The sequence below is a fragment of the Ranitomeya variabilis genome, chromosome 3 (genome assembly GCF_051348905.1).
Source record: "Ranitomeya variabilis isolate aRanVar5 chromosome 3, aRanVar5.hap1, whole genome shotgun sequence".
Classification (NCBI taxonomy): domain Eukaryota; kingdom Metazoa; phylum Chordata; class Amphibia; order Anura; family Dendrobatidae; genus Ranitomeya; species Ranitomeya variabilis.
In genome coordinates, this window is record NC_135234.1 from 29770087 (window position 1) to 29785627 (window position 15541).

At 47.6% G+C, this 15541-nt stretch overlaps 1 protein-coding gene across 1 annotated transcript in view; it reads left to right on the forward strand.

Moving 5' to 3' along the window:
* BRWD1 (bromodomain and WD repeat domain containing 1) overlaps positions 1-4638 on the forward strand; it is a 132649-nt gene extending 128011 nt beyond the window's left edge. Inside the window, 3 exon segments of the mRNA XM_077293874.1 lie at positions 1301-1539; positions 2074-2256; positions 3004-4638. Of these exon segments, the coding sequence (XP_077149989.1) occupies positions 1301-1539; positions 2074-2256; positions 3004-3920 (1339 nt within the window). The 3' untranslated portion in view covers positions 3921-4638.
* The last annotated feature ends 10903 nt before the right edge of the window (positions 4639-15541 follow it).

Sequence of the window (15541 nt, forward strand, 5' to 3'; positions counted from 1 at the left end):
CTCAGCTACATGGGAGCGATAATCAGATCACTCCTATGTAGCTGAATTCCTGCATTGCTATGAGCGCCGACCAAAGGGTGGCGCTCATAGGAATCCGGCATCAGTAACCATAGAGGTCTCAAGGACCTGTATGGTTACTATCCGGACCCATCGCTGACCCCCGATCATGTGACGGAGGTCGGCGATGCGCTCATTTCCGGCCCGATGACCGGAAGCGCCGGTTAAATGACGCGGTCAGTGTTTGACAGCGGCATTTAACTAGTTAATAGCGGCGGGTGAATCACGGTTCCACCTGTCGCTATTGCGGGCACATGTCAGCTGTTCAAAACTGCTGACATGTCCCGGCTTTGATGCGGGCTCAACTCCGGAGCCCCCATCAAAGCGGGGGATCTGACCTCGGACGTACTATCCCGTCCGAGGTCAGAAAGGGGATAATTCAAGGTAGCTGTGACCTAAAAAATGGAATTCTGGGGTGTTTGGGTTTTTTTTGGGTTTTTTTTCTCTCTCGTTAGTTTACCGATCAGATTCATTCTTTTCATATATTGATAATCGGGTGATTCTGAACGCTTTGATACCAAGTGTGTGTTTCTAATTTTTGTTTTATTTTGAATGGGGGGTGATTTAAACATGGATTTTATTTAATATTTTTAAAAACTTTTCTTTTTCTTGCTTCAATATTCTCCATGGGAGTCTAGAAGCTGCGATAATTCAATCGCTTGTGCTACACAAAGCAGGGCTTCAGCCTACTCTGTTTAGCAGACATGCTCACTTGCTGTGAGCGCCGACCGCAGGGCCATGCTCATAGCTCTCCGGCTATGACAACCACGGGGAACTCCTGCAGACCCTGGGTTGTCATGCCAACCCATTGGCGACCCGCGGGGTTTGTGACGCGAGCATGTTAAATACTGCTGTCAGACTGACAGCTACTGCTGTCAGAGACTGACAGCCAGCGGCATTTAACATCTTAACAACCACGAGTGGATCGTGATTCCATCCACGGCTGTTACAGGCACATGTCAGCTGATGAAATTAGATGCCATGCCAGAAAAGATATGGGCTCAGTGATTCAGCAAACATCAAAAAGGGAGACCCGATATGTTCTGTACATGTTTGGCGCATGACATGAAGGGGTTAAAAAATAAAGGGGGGGAGGGCTCCCTCCATTTATTTTGGAAACATCAAGATTTTTTTCCTGGGTACATGTGACACGACACTTGTCCTTTCTGGCCTCCTATGCAGTCAAATTATTTGACAATAACACCCGAATAAGTGTTTTGTTTTGTTTTTTTCATATATGCAGAAAAGTCAGACAAGCGAGACGATCCACATCTGATGAAATGAACCAATGTTTCTTAGAAATGCGTTCACCGCAGCCTACCTCAAGTGGAGCCGCTTGTGCTCCCAGTCCGCTCAGCGCAGCCAGTTCTTCTTCAAGGCACCTTAATGGACAATCACCGGGCTCCTCGCCCATATTATTCACCAAGTCCCGAGCATCAAGCAGAGAGCGTGACTCCTCACCAAGCTGCTCCAGGTCATCAGGTAATGGCACCGTCCCGCAAAGGGTTATCATAGCCGTGATCTAGCATCAGGAGTGGAGACTCTGACTGATGCTGGGGCAACAAGACTAAACAGGAAGGATTTTGTTTATAATCACAGGGGGTTCCCCAAGATGGGAAACCTCTTTCTCTATTACTATCTTAGGCTACGTTCACATTTGCGTTGTGCGCCGCAGCGTCGGCGCCGCAGCGCACAACGCAAACAAAAACGCGGCAAAACGCACGCTAAAACGCTGCGTTTTGCGCCGCATGCGTCGTTTTTGGCCGAAAGTTGGACGCAAAAAAAATGCAACTTGATGCGTTTCTTGCGTCCAACGCTTGCGGCCATGCGGCGCTAAACGCAGCACAACGCATGTCCATGCGCCCCCATGTTAAATATAGGGGCGCATGACGCATGCGGCGCCGCTGCGGCGCCCGACGCTGCGGCGCTGACCGCAAATGTGAACGTAGCCTTATTGCTTATTTTTGCCTGGATTTGACCCTACTAATGTCTTTGACTTGTGTCCTGACTTTGTAGGAAGTGAAACGGACTCATCCTCTTCTACCTCGGCTTCTGAACATTCCTCCAACTCTTCATCATCATCTTCCTCCAGCTCAGAAACGAATGCCAAGACTGACTTGAGTTCGGCGTCGCACAGGGTTAACGGCGTGAAATCTAAAATGAATGGCCGACAACAGAGAGCAACTGCAGTGAAGCAAGGTAATCGCCTCTGATCATGGAAGTAACATCTGGGATCTGTTATGTAAGCGGAAAATGTCACTATATCCAGTATTGGCTGTGAGGGCGCAGTCAGACAGCCGTATAACATGGACGATGATCGCTTCGCAATGCTCGGACTGGTCGGCGATACTTCTGACCTGAGTGTGACAGCATGTATTTCTATGCAGCTGTCAGCTTGGGTCAGGAGAGCCGACGGTCAGTCCGTGCACTGCGACACTATGGGCCCTAAAAGTCAGATCTGTACAAAGGATGTCAGAATTTTGAGATTTTTTGGGGCTTCAGCACTTAAACTCTGGCATTAGCCAGGGCTTCATAAGTAAGAGACATGAAGGACTTTATTAGTCCCTCAACTGCCATGGCAAACTTTTGGCATCTTGCAGACATGTCTCAGGAGCCGCTTTCTTCCCTAAAACCTCTTATTATTGACAAAGCTATCGTGAAGCTGAGTTTCCGGGATCAGAGTTCGCTCCCATCCCGGCCTCTGCATCATGTTTTCAGGTTTATTTTGTTAGCTTGGCACTTTTCCTGCAAGATACAAGTCTCTTGTGCCTAATGGAAAACCTTTATGGTATTATTGATCCGGTAGGTAGGTGCGAGCAGGCAGAGGGGGCAACATGAAACACCCTGGCCAAGCAATGTCTGGCTGTATGGAAATGTAGTTTTGCAGCATCACATATAAGATGTTACCGATTGCTCCATTTCTAATATCTTTTCCTCTTAATGCAGCATCTCAGGGCAATAACCAAAGGAGATCTGCACCCAGCAAAAGGAGAATTTCATCTTCCTCCGAATCGGACTCTAAAGCTGCAAGCAAAACTCATCAGGGAACGCGGAAGAAAACACTCCGCAAATGTGCTGCCCTGGCAGCCGACAAGATCAAAAACATGTCCGATGTCGAAAACAGCTCCTTCACTTCTGACAGCGACTGCAGCGCCCAAAAAAACAGCAGAACCCTACCGCAGCGGACCGCGGCCGAACGAGCCAAGAAACGACTCCTGCACGACAGCGAAGAGGAGATTGATTTAAAAAGTGACAGTGAGCAGGAACGGCCGGACACAAAAGCAGCAAACTTACAATCTCCGGAATGCAGAGTCATTCTGACCAACGTGTGTCCAAGCGGCACTTTTGGAGGTAGGTTAATATCTCCGCCCTGGAATCGGAAAATCTCGGATTCTGAATCAGAAAGTGAATCTCCTGAAAGAAAAAGGATGAAAAAACCCATCTCCCCACCCCGTACTAGAAATCAAAGATTAGTCGGCGACTCGGATGACTCCTTGGTCTCCAGCTCTGATGAGACGTCTCCACCCAGGAACGGAAAATGTATTTCTTCAGATTCCGAATCCTCCCTCTCTGACGACAGTGAGGACATCCGTAATAATGGGAATGCGGCGGGCCGATCCAGAGGTCACGACCACAAGCGGAAGCGTATTCTCAGCAGCTGCGATGAGGACTGGCAGGAAGATGACCGGGTCCACAAATTAACCCGCCGCTCAAAAATACGCACAAGAAACCAAGGGAAAAGGACAGTACGGTATGACGAAAACCCGGCTCACAGTGACGAAAACTTGAACAGTGCGCAGTCTCAAGAGTCCCGTCTGCAGAGGCTTTCTGTACGAGAGCGAGTGAGACAGTTTCTCCGCTAATTCACAAAATGAAAAAAAGTTGACTTAAAAGTTGTTAAAATTCAGGGATTAGACTTTTTGTTTTTTCTCTTTGATGTGAATGTGAAGAGACTTTTTACTCGTTTGCACTTGTTATTGATGCATTTACAGCACAGATGCCAACTTGTGCCTCGTGACGGGCCGAGCTCATCTGTGGGGCAATAAGTGTTTTTGTATTTACAAATGTTTGGTAATTTTGAGGCTTCCCGCCACGAGACCCTCCCAATATCCCCAGGAGCCTCCTTTTTACTGTCTGACTTATTGGCCATTGAACACTAATTTGCACAGCTTGCGTTACGTTTACAGATTTCTATAATTTTGTAATATATTTTTTTTTCCCTTGTTACATTTTTTTATGAAGCTTGTTAGGAAAAAAAATAACAAATTTCATCTATTTTCCCTCCTCAAAGCTTGAACACAATTTTCGTTTCAGAACCGACTAGTATAGGCTATTGACGTTTAATTTATTATTTTTGAGCTCCGATATTTAAATCTCCATGAATTTCATATTTTCAATGGTTTTTTTTGTTCGTTTGTTTTTCCCCCTCTTGGTTTTCATTTAGTGAAAACATTCTGAAGTATTAATTTGTGACATTAGTACGGGCTGATTTCTCACCCGTCACTCCTATTTTCTGGAGCCTTACGAACGTGAGTCGACCGCAGTCTTAAAAATAAATTGACCGCTAATTGTTGCTGACCGACATGTTACCTGGTTTTGTGCTTTGGCCACCGATTTGTGAAGTCTTCCATTAATTGCAGAGCTTTTTTTTATTATTATTTGTCTTATAGGGGTGCTTTATCAAATTTTTACTAAAAAATTAATTTAACTACTGGTATAGGATGGCAGGGGTGTGGAGTGAACACTTTCAAGCTGATTTTCCCCCTTCAATACAACAGTGCCAATCCAGCTTTAAAGTGAATGTCTACTATTTATCATCATGATTTTTTTTTTAATCATTATTGATAAATCTTCACAGTGGACAGATTTTTTTTTTTCATAACCATATCTCCAAAATGCCCTGCATAGAGTATACAGAAGATGGGAAAAAAAACAAAACTATTCTTACCTGCATCCATCACTAGGGGGAGCATAAGAGCTGTGTGCCCGTGGGCCGTCCCTCTGGCGGAGGCTGTGTGCCCGCGGGCCGTCCCTCTGGCGGAGGCTGTGTGCCCGCGGGCCGTCCCTCTGGCGGAGGCTGTGTGCCCGCGGGCCGTCCCTCTGGCGGAGGCTGTGTGCCCGCGGGCCGTCCCTCTGGCGGAGGCTGTGTGCCCGCGGGCCGTCCCTCTGGCGGAGGCTGTGTGCCCGCGGGCCGTCCCTCTGGCGGAGGCTGTGTGCCCGCGGGCCGTCCCTCTGGCGGAGGCTGTGTGCCCGCAGCACATTATCAGTTTGACTAGACAGGTGCTTTGCTGCTTTCTTTGACCACTGTAGTAATCTTTATGGTCATTGGTGGACATAACTTTTAACTGGAACTTTTTCACCTGGTTTTTACGCCTGTACATAATTTACACCTCTCTGGCAGACCATTTACTACCTTTATTGATCTGCACTAGCTCTGCATAGTGACACCATGTATAACTCATGCGCTTTGCTCCATGCTGATGTTTCCGTATGGTGTATACCGATTTTAAATGTTAGACTTAATCACTGAGCCAGCCTCCAGGTTACCAAAGCAGGGAATCGGTGCATGCTCAGCAGCTTCTCATTTTTGTGTGTAAAGAAATCAATTTTGTTCTGCATGTGCGACGGTTGTGCTCAATACAGAATAATTGGCTTTATTATTCACTTTCTCACAGCAGCTTTAACATAATGCTCTGCCAAGTAAAGTTGGGGTCAGCGCATGTGCAGAACAGAACAAGCTGAAATCTTTCCACACAAAAAAAAAAAACGCCGGTTCCCTGCTGTGGAAAACCTTGACATGGATTTCCCTTTCCATCAACACAACCTGGATGGATTAATACTTAGTCAGTCTCCGCCCAGTGGACTCTAGTTCTAAACAGTAAACCGCGTGGGAGGTTCAGTCAAGCTTTGTCTCTTTGGCATCCCGTGCCAGGGCGATCAATAGAAGAAAGGTTACATGTCAACAGGCTTTACCCCAATAAAACCTGTCTCCACCAGCCTGTGTGACTGGCTTCCTTTTCGTCAGGGTCTGAATATGGAGCAGACCCAGGTCTCCTGACCTCAGCAGTCTCATACATAGACATAAGCCTGTTGCTGAGTTTGGGTCTGGAGACCTGTGTCTGCTCTACACGGACGGTGATACATAGATGTCAAGATTAATTCCAAAGTTGAGTTGCCACGACCAAGGAGGCACCTACATGAGAGCCACAGTGTTTAACAAAGATGTCCCCAGCACCCAGTCTGTCAAATGGTTTAGAAGACATTCAAGTGGAGGACTAGGGTTTCTGTACCCCGATGTACACATTTCCTATATCTAATAGACCTTTTCTTTGCTGCCATGATGGAGTCACCATGTAACTGCTGATGTCCCTCATGGCCATCTCCCCATGTTCTGCCATGATGGAGTCACCATGTAACTGCTGATGTCCCTCATGGCCATCTCCCCATGTTCTGCCATGATGGAGTCACCATGTTACTGCTGATGTCCCTCATGGCCATCTCCCCATGTTCTGCCATGATGGAGTCACCATGTAACTGCTGATGTCCCTCATGGCCATCTCCCCATGTTCTGCCATGATGGAGTCACCATGTAACTGCTGATGTCCCTCATGGCCATCTCCCCATGTTCTGCCATGATGGAGTCACCATGTAACTGCTGATGTCCCTCATGGCCATCTCCCCATGTTCTGCCATGATGGAGTCACCATGTAACTGCTGATGTCCCTCATGGCCATCTCCCCATGTTCTGCCATGATGGAGTCACCATGTAACTGCTGATGTCCCTCATGGCCATCTCCCCATGTGCTGCCATGATGGAGTCACCATGTAACTGCTGATGTCCCTCATGGCCATCTCCCCATGTGCTGCCATGATGGAGTCACCATGTAACTGCTGATGTCCCTCATGGCCATCTCCCCATGTTCTGCCATGATGGAGTCACCATGTAACTGCTGATGTCCCTCATGGCCATCTCCCCATGTGCTGCCATGATGGAGTCACCATGTAACTGCTGATGTCCCTCATGGCCATCTCCCCATGTGCTGCCATGATGGAGTCACCATGTAACTGCTGATGTCCCTCATGGCCATCTCCCCATGTGCTGCCATGATGGAGTCCCCATGCCAATGCTGATGTCCCAAATGACCTCTCCATGTGCCACCTTGATGGTGTCACCATGCCACTGCTGATGTCCCACATGGCCACCTCCCAATATGCTGCCATGATGGTGTCACCATGCCACTGCTCATGGCCACCTCTCCATGTCCCACCATGATGGGGTGATCATGACCCTTCTGATCTCCCCTGTAATTCTTGTTTTCCAGCAGTCTGTAAGAATTAAGGGTCCTTACTTTGGGTGGACAGAGATGTTGATTTTGACCTGCTGCACTCCCTGGTTCCTCCCTGCATGTAGGTATCAGTTTGTTATTGATCTTAGTTTGCCTCGTTTCTGATATATACAGGTGACTCTTCACTTATAGGGCAGCCTTCCAAATAGAAAATAAGTAAGATCAGGCAGCGGACAGCAGAATCTTCACCCCATGTTTTAGTTCTTTTATGGCCATACCTTGCTGGCAGTAAATGAGGCTGACAGTGGTCGGGAAACCAATGGCCGTTTCCTTCCCCCAGAGGACGTTTAGGAGATCATGTACAGGGGCTCATTAATGGCATATTGGCCATTGCAGGAGATCAGTGCAGACTGTAAGATAACCGTAACGCGCCTACACCCAGGTCCAGCGCACTTCACCCTTGTTTTAAAGGGCCGGCGCGTGCTGTGCTTACTCTTTCATTATTGCATTTGTGGGCAGCTCTTTCTGTTTTGTCAGAAATCCACTTTTTTTTTTCGTTGCACTGTTTGCAGTTTGGATCCAATCTGTATGTGGGTGAGCGTTGGGTGCAATGAAAATGGAAGTATTGACCAGAAACGTTTTGACATCTAATTCTATATATAAAAGTATTTTCTGCTAAAGATTTAACATTTATGTGCAATTTGGAAACTATTATTTTATTTTGAATAAAGAAAAGTTGTACGGGTTTTATTTGTTCGCTTGCATTGGACACAATGGCGCCAGGTCGGAGAACATAATCCAGGGGGGCTTTATAACAATTGGGTAAGGCTACTTTCACACTGGCGTTAACTGCATTACGTCGCAATGCGTTGTTTTGCCGAAAAAACGCATCCTGCAAAAGTGTTTGCAGGATGCGTTTTTTCTGCATTGACTAACATTAGTGACGCATTTGCGACGCAATGACACACGTCGCAACCGTCGTGCGACGGTTGCGCCGTGCTGTGGCGGACCGTCGGGAGCAAAAAACGTTACATGTTTTTTGCTCCCGGCGGTCCGCTTTTTCCGACCGCGCATGCGCGGCCAGAACTCCGCCCCCACTTCCCCGCACCTCACAATGGGGCAGCGGATGTGCTGGAAAAATGCATCCGCTGCCCCCGTTGTGCGGCGGAGACAACGCTAGCGTCGGGAACCGACGCACCGACGCTAGTGTGAAAGTAGCCTAGTGCAACCCTGATCAGTGGGCTGTAAAAATGACAGCTGGAAAGAACCCATGGTCTATTGGGGTATGTATAGAAATGGGGAGGAGCCGTGCTGCACGGGGTGCGGAGGGGCCGTGCTGCCCGGGGTGCGGAGGGGCCGTGCTGCCCGGGGTGCGGAGGGGCCGTGCTGCCCGGGGTGCGGAGGGGCCGTGCTGCCCGGGGTGCGGAGGGGCCGTGCTGCCCGGGGTGCGGAGGGGCCGTGCTGCCCGGGGTGCGGAGGGGCCGTGCTGCCCGGGGTGCGGAGGGGCCGTGCTGCCCGGGGTGCGGAGGGGCCGTGCTGCCCGGGGTGGAGGGGAGCCGTGCTGCCCGGGGTGGGGATGGCCCAGTAATATTTAGATTCATGGAAAACCAAGTCTACATTGTGATGATTCTTCTTAATTTCTCCTGGAAATGTCTGAATAAATTAACGGCTGCCTCGCCCAGAGCTTCCCTGATCAAACATCCCACCCTGTGATTATAACATGTCAGGTGGTTTCAGAAATTACAGGCACCCGTTAAGGACAATAAATGTATTGTTACCAAATCATACCCCTCCCGGCAAAACTGCTCAGTTCTAGGATTGTTCTCCCCAATCCATGTTCTAGGGGAGATACCTTTGATCACTGGGATTCTGAAGAATGGAAGGTTTGATTGCGCGCTGCGTTCATTCTTAATGGGAGCACCTTTGATGGCCGCGCACAGCACTTACGCCTGGTTCCCGTTGGCGTATGGCTTTCGATGATTCCCTCATGAGAGCGTCAGATGTGATCTGCCAATGACAGTCGGCTCCTGCTCTGCTGGGAGTGTAAGCGGAGCATCAGAGCTGTGATCTGGCATGAGAGAACCGGAGCACAGCTGTGGAGGAGACGGAGAAAGTAATTTCTCCATCTCCTCTGCTACCGACGTAGGTGGGAATCACACTGCACTTGGGTGATATCCGAGTGCAGTGCGATGTATCACATGAACATATAGACTTGTATGGGGGCGTGCGATCCGATTCTTGGGTGCAATTGCAGCATGCTGAATCTGCATGAGAAAATAGCAGATATGAGCTGAATTAAAGCGAAACATTGGGGTAAGTGCAAACCGATTTTTTTTTTTTTTTTTTTTTTTTTTTTTTTTTAAATCAGATTGCAGTCCGAATGGCTTGCAAGTGGGAATGAGCCCTTAGAATTAATACAGCGACCATACACATGATCTTCCTCTGTTCCATTCAGCTGGGTCTCTTCACAGTTCTCACGATCAGTAGGGCCACATCGATAAGATAGATATCCCTTAGCAGATTGCCTTCAAACTTGAGAACACGCCTTTTAATTACTGATAACACATCCTACATTATACTTCAGAGCTGCACTCACTATTCTGCTGGTGCAGTCACTGTGTACATACATTACTGATCCTGAGTTACATCCTGTATTATACCCCAGAGCTGCACTCACTATTGTGCTGGTGCAGTCACTGTGTACATACATTACTGATCCTGAGTTACCTCCTGTATTATACCCCAGAGCTGCACTCACTATTCTGCTGGCGCAGTCACTGTGTACATGCATTACATTACTGATCCTGAGTTACATCCTGTATTATACCCCAGAGCTGCACTCACTATTCTGCTGGTGCAGTCACTGTGTACATACATTACATTACTGATCCTGTTACATCCTGTATTATACCCCAGAGCTGCACTCACTATTCTGCTGGTGCAGTCACTGTGTACATGCATTACATTACTGATTCTGAGTTACATCCTGTATTATACCCCAGAGCTGCACTCACTATTCTGCTGGTGCAGTCACTGTGTACATACATTACATTACTGATCCTGAGTTACATCCTGTATTATACCCCAGAGCTGCACTTACTATTCTGCTGGTGCAGTCACTGTGTACATACATTACATTACTGATTCTGAGTAACATTATTTATTATAGTGCCATTTATTCTATGGCGCTTTAAATGTGAAAAGGTATTTATAGTAAAAAAGTGCATTAATCTTTAATAATTCAAGTCAGCAACTGGTACAGGAGGAGAGAATACCCACCTGTCCATTACTACGCCACCCCCCTGTGTAGTGTAGGGATGGGTGAGGATACAGAAGGTGAAGGCAATGCTAGTCGTACAGTGGCATGGTGGATAGGGAGTTATGGTAGGTTGTAGGCTTCAGTTTGCGGGCATGCACTAGTGGTATTTGTAGATTCTTGTTTAAGGAATGTGCGGATCAGGGACATATTTTTGAGTAGGAGTCGGCAGGAAGAGGAAAGAGCTTGGATATGTGGTTTGAAGGAAAAATTAGTCTAGGGTTACACCGAGGCAGCGAGCTTGTGAGACTGGGTAAAGTGGGAAGCCATTGACGTTAATGTATAGATCTGTTAGTTGAGTGAGATGGGGGAGGGATGATGAATTCTCTTTTGTCCATGTTAAGTTTTAGAAAATGAGCAGAGAAGGATGAAATAGTGGACAGACATTGTGGGATTCCGGTTAGTGGGAAGGTGATATTTGGTCCAGAGAGGTTGATCTATGTGTGATCAGTATAGAGATGATACTGATAGCCTGCATGATTTACAGCTGCTAGACAGCTTGAATACATGTGGGGATTCCCTAGCAACCAGGCAACCCCCACATGTACTCAGGCTGGGTAGCAGCTGTATATCATGCAGCTGCGTCAACAAAAACTAAATCTCCGAGCACTTACAAATACTCGGAGACCACCCGAGCAACGAGTATACTCGCTCATCACTAGTCTTCAGCAGTCACGCATTAACAGCCCCATCTAACACCATATCACATACATAGCCATCAGCTTTTCTTTGGGCCAAAAGATTTATTTTTTTAAAGCACCACCACGACAAGGTACACTCTGTTGGCCGGGCTCTACTCTAACCTATTTAAAGTGAAACTATCACCCCCCCGCTGGCGTTTTTAATTACAAGAGCCACCTTGTGCAGCTCTAATGCTTCATTGTGCCATGGTGGCTCTTTTATTTGGGGTCCCTTCCAGCGCTGAAATATTTGTTTTTATAATTTGCCCGCCCTTCCTGTAGTGTGCTCCGGGGGGTGAGCACGTCTTTTCCCCCGGACATACACGCCTCCCTGCCGTCACTCATTTCCTCCGGGTGCTGCCTCCTGCATTAATTTACATCCCTGGCGCCTGCGCTGTAAGTTCCCATCATGTGATGTGAGTTGAAGGGCAGCGCAAACTGCGCATGCCCGGAAAAAAAAAATTAGCGCAGGCGCTGGGGACGTAACTGAACACTGAGGAAGCTGCGCCCCGGCACAAGGAGCAAATGACTGATGGTTGGGAGCTGTTTGTGTCTGGGGGGAAAGACATGCCCCCGGGCAGACTACAGGTAGGGCGGGCAAATTATAAAAACGATTATTTCAGCAGTGGAAGGGACCCCAAATAAAATCCGCCTTGAAAGAATGCAGCATTAGTGCTGCTCAATGTTGCTCTTTTAGTTAACGCCAGGGGGGATGTGACAGGTTCCCTTAAAACATTTCGTAAAACACCAATACTCTTTTTAGGTATATATTTTATTTTTCTTTAAAGGAATGTCACATATAGTTTTTAAAATGACCAATAATATCACATATAAGGGACACATGGCTGGACCACATATTACCAACACATAGTGCCCAAATAATACCACATACAATGGAGAAATACCATCACACCATGAACAGATCACATTACCCCCACATAGTGACTGAATACTGTAGTACTGATTAGTGATGAGCGAGTATACTAGTTGCTCGGGTGACCACCGAGTATTTGTTATTGCTCGGAGGTATAGTTTTCATTGCCTCAGTTGCATGATTTACGGCTTCCAGATCTGCTGAATACATGTGTGCAATGCCTATCTGGAAGCCGTAAATCATGCAACTGAGGAGGCGATGAAAACTATATCTCCGAGCAATAACAAATATTCGGTGGTCACCCGGAGCGTGCACAGGAACACCTGAGCAACGAGTACACTCGCTCATCACTAGTCCTGAATTATCCCCCCCAATACTAATATTACCGTGTCTTTATACACAGGAGCTCTGTACATAGTACGGTGTTGTCAGTCAGTGTGCAAGTAATACAGTGATCACCAGTGACATTACACAAAGGAGCTCTGTGTATAGTGTCCGTAATTAGCATAAGTGTACACGTAATACAATCACTCAACAGTGACCTCTCTAGTTGAATATATTCATCTTCGCCTTTCTTCTTCAGTGCAGGCAGCCAGGTTCATCTTTGCAGAAAATAAATGATCTAGCACACAACACAATCCTCCCATAAGTCCTCCCATCCTGCACACTCATAAGCAGGGCCGTATTTGCCACTAGGCACTTGAGGGCACGTGCCTAGGGCAGGATGATGCGGGGGGGGGGGGGCGGCACCTGAGCAAGTTTTTTTTTTAATTTAATAAAGTCCGGGGTCACCTCCCGACTGCCTGCCCCTGATGCTCCCACGCGCCCGCCTCCTTGAAGACATCATACTCACCTACTCCAGCGATGCCTGGTCTCAGCGCTGGCAGCTCGTCCTGTGAGCGGTCACGTGGTACCGCTCATTAAGGTGATGAATATGGACGCATATTCATGACCTTAATGAGCGGTACCACGTGACCGCTCACTCAGGAAGAAGGTGCTGCGCTTGCACCGGGACAGAGCTGGAGGAATGTTCGGCGCGGTGTGGAAAAGGTGAGTATGACAGCCAGGGAGGACGGGGAGCCAAGCCATGCAAGATGGGAGCCAATGAGCCATGCATACAGGAGGGGGGTAGAGATGAGCCATGCAAGATGGGAGCGGGGAGCCGATGAGCCATGCATACAGGAGGGGAGGGGAGATGAGCCATGCAAGATGGGAGCGGGGAGCCGATGAGCCATGCATAGAGGGAGGGGGGGAGAGATTAGCCATGCATACAGGGAGGGGGGGAGATGAGCCATGCATACAGGAGGGTGTGGGCCATTATATAGTATGGAGCATCATATGTGTGGCCATTATACAGTATTGAGCATCATGTGTGGCCATTATACAGTATGGAGCATCATGTGTGGCCATTATACAGTATTGAGCATCATGTGTGGCCATTATACAGTATGGAGCATCATATGTGCGGCCATTATACAGTATTGAGCATCATGTGGGGCCATTATACAGTATGGAACATTATGTGCGGCCATTATACAGTATGGAGCATCATGTGTGGCCGGTATACAGTATGGAGCATCATATGGGGCCATTATACAGTATGGAGCATCATGTGTGGCCATTATACAGTATGCAGCATCATGTGCGGTCATTATACAGTATGGAGCATCATGTGTGTTCATTATACAGTATGGAGCATCATGTGTGGCCATTATACAGTATGGAGCATCATATGTGCGGCCATTATACAGTATGGAGCACTATGTGTGGCCATTATACAGTATGGAGCATCATGTGTGGCCATTATACAGTATGGAGCATCATGTGTGGCCATTATACAGTATGGCGCATCATGTGGGGCCATTATACAGTATGGAGCATCATGTGCGGTCATTATACAGTATGGAGCATCATGTGTGGCCATTATACAGTATTGAGCATCATATGTGGCCATTATACAGTATGGAGCATCATGTGCGGTCATTATACAGTATGGAGCATCATGTGTGGCCATTATACAGTATTGAGCATCATATGTGGCCATTATACAGTATGGAGCACTGTGTGGCCATTTTTTTTGTTTATAATTATTGTTTATGAAACAGTGTGATCAGCAGTGCTAAATGGGTGTGGTTGGGACGTGGATATGGGTGTGACTAGTTGTGAAATGGGTGTGGTCAGAGGCGTGGCCTAAATTTTGCCACGGCGCACTACGGGGGCCACAAACTTTCTCCCTCTTACACCTTCAAAAGTTGGGAGGTATGGTACCGTATTTGCCGGATCACAGCAAGTGCCGCAAATCCCATAGGGAAAGAATGAGCCCGAACGCAGTGTTGCCGTAAGTGATCCGTTACGCCGCAGATGCAGAAAAACTGTCGGATCTGCTGCAAAAGGCGACTTTCACATCAGCGATTCTTGCCAAAAGTTATATACTCACCAAAGGGGGAGGCAGCACTAAAAGTGCCTAGGGCAGCAGAAGCTCTAAATACGGCCTTGCTCATAAGTCTCCATCCATGTTTTCATGCAGCCCCCTCCATATGTCTCCATCCGGCCCCCTCGCAGGTCTCCATTCTTCCCCCTCGCAGGTCTCCATTCTGCCTCCTCATATGTCTCCCAAGATTGCAGATTTCAGTGAAAAAAAAAAAAAAAGTTTCTCTTTAAAGTGTATTCAGTAGCTCTGTGTCCGTAAAAGACCAATCTATCAAAATATAAAATTAATTGTCATTTTATAGTAAAAAAAACAAAACTAAATGTCTTTGTTCTAGTTTTCTATAAGGGGCATAATAGTCGTATGTCCCTTGGGCCCCTCTAGTGGTGGACGGTGGTAGTGTTCTGTAGCCTCTGCTGTTATGCAGGCTGCTCTAGCGCCATCTAGTGGCGGTAACTGTTCATGAGCGAAGCGCCACCATAAACGGTATATATGTGAATGTCCCCTTGCTATACAGTCAGCTCTGTACCCCTGCGCTATTTCACGTATACATATTACTCGCATCTCTCTGTAGCTGCAGTTTTAGGACCCGAGTCAGATAGTCCGGCTGCTTAATAGTCAGCTTGTATTTATTAATGAGTTATGTCTCCCTCTAGCGGAAGTTGCTGCACGTCACTCACGAGAAAGAGCCGTGCGTGGCGATTGGGCTCCCTCTAGTGTCCGCAGCTGGTTAGTACAGCGCAAACCCTGCTATGTAAAGCAATGGGGATTCTAAGTAGTATCTCATCAGAGGCCATGCTCCCTCTAGCGTCAGCTATTACTCAGTGCATAACACGTGTTGTTGCTGTACGTTATGACGTTATCACGTTGACGCTACGCAAGGCGTTCGGGCTCCCTCTT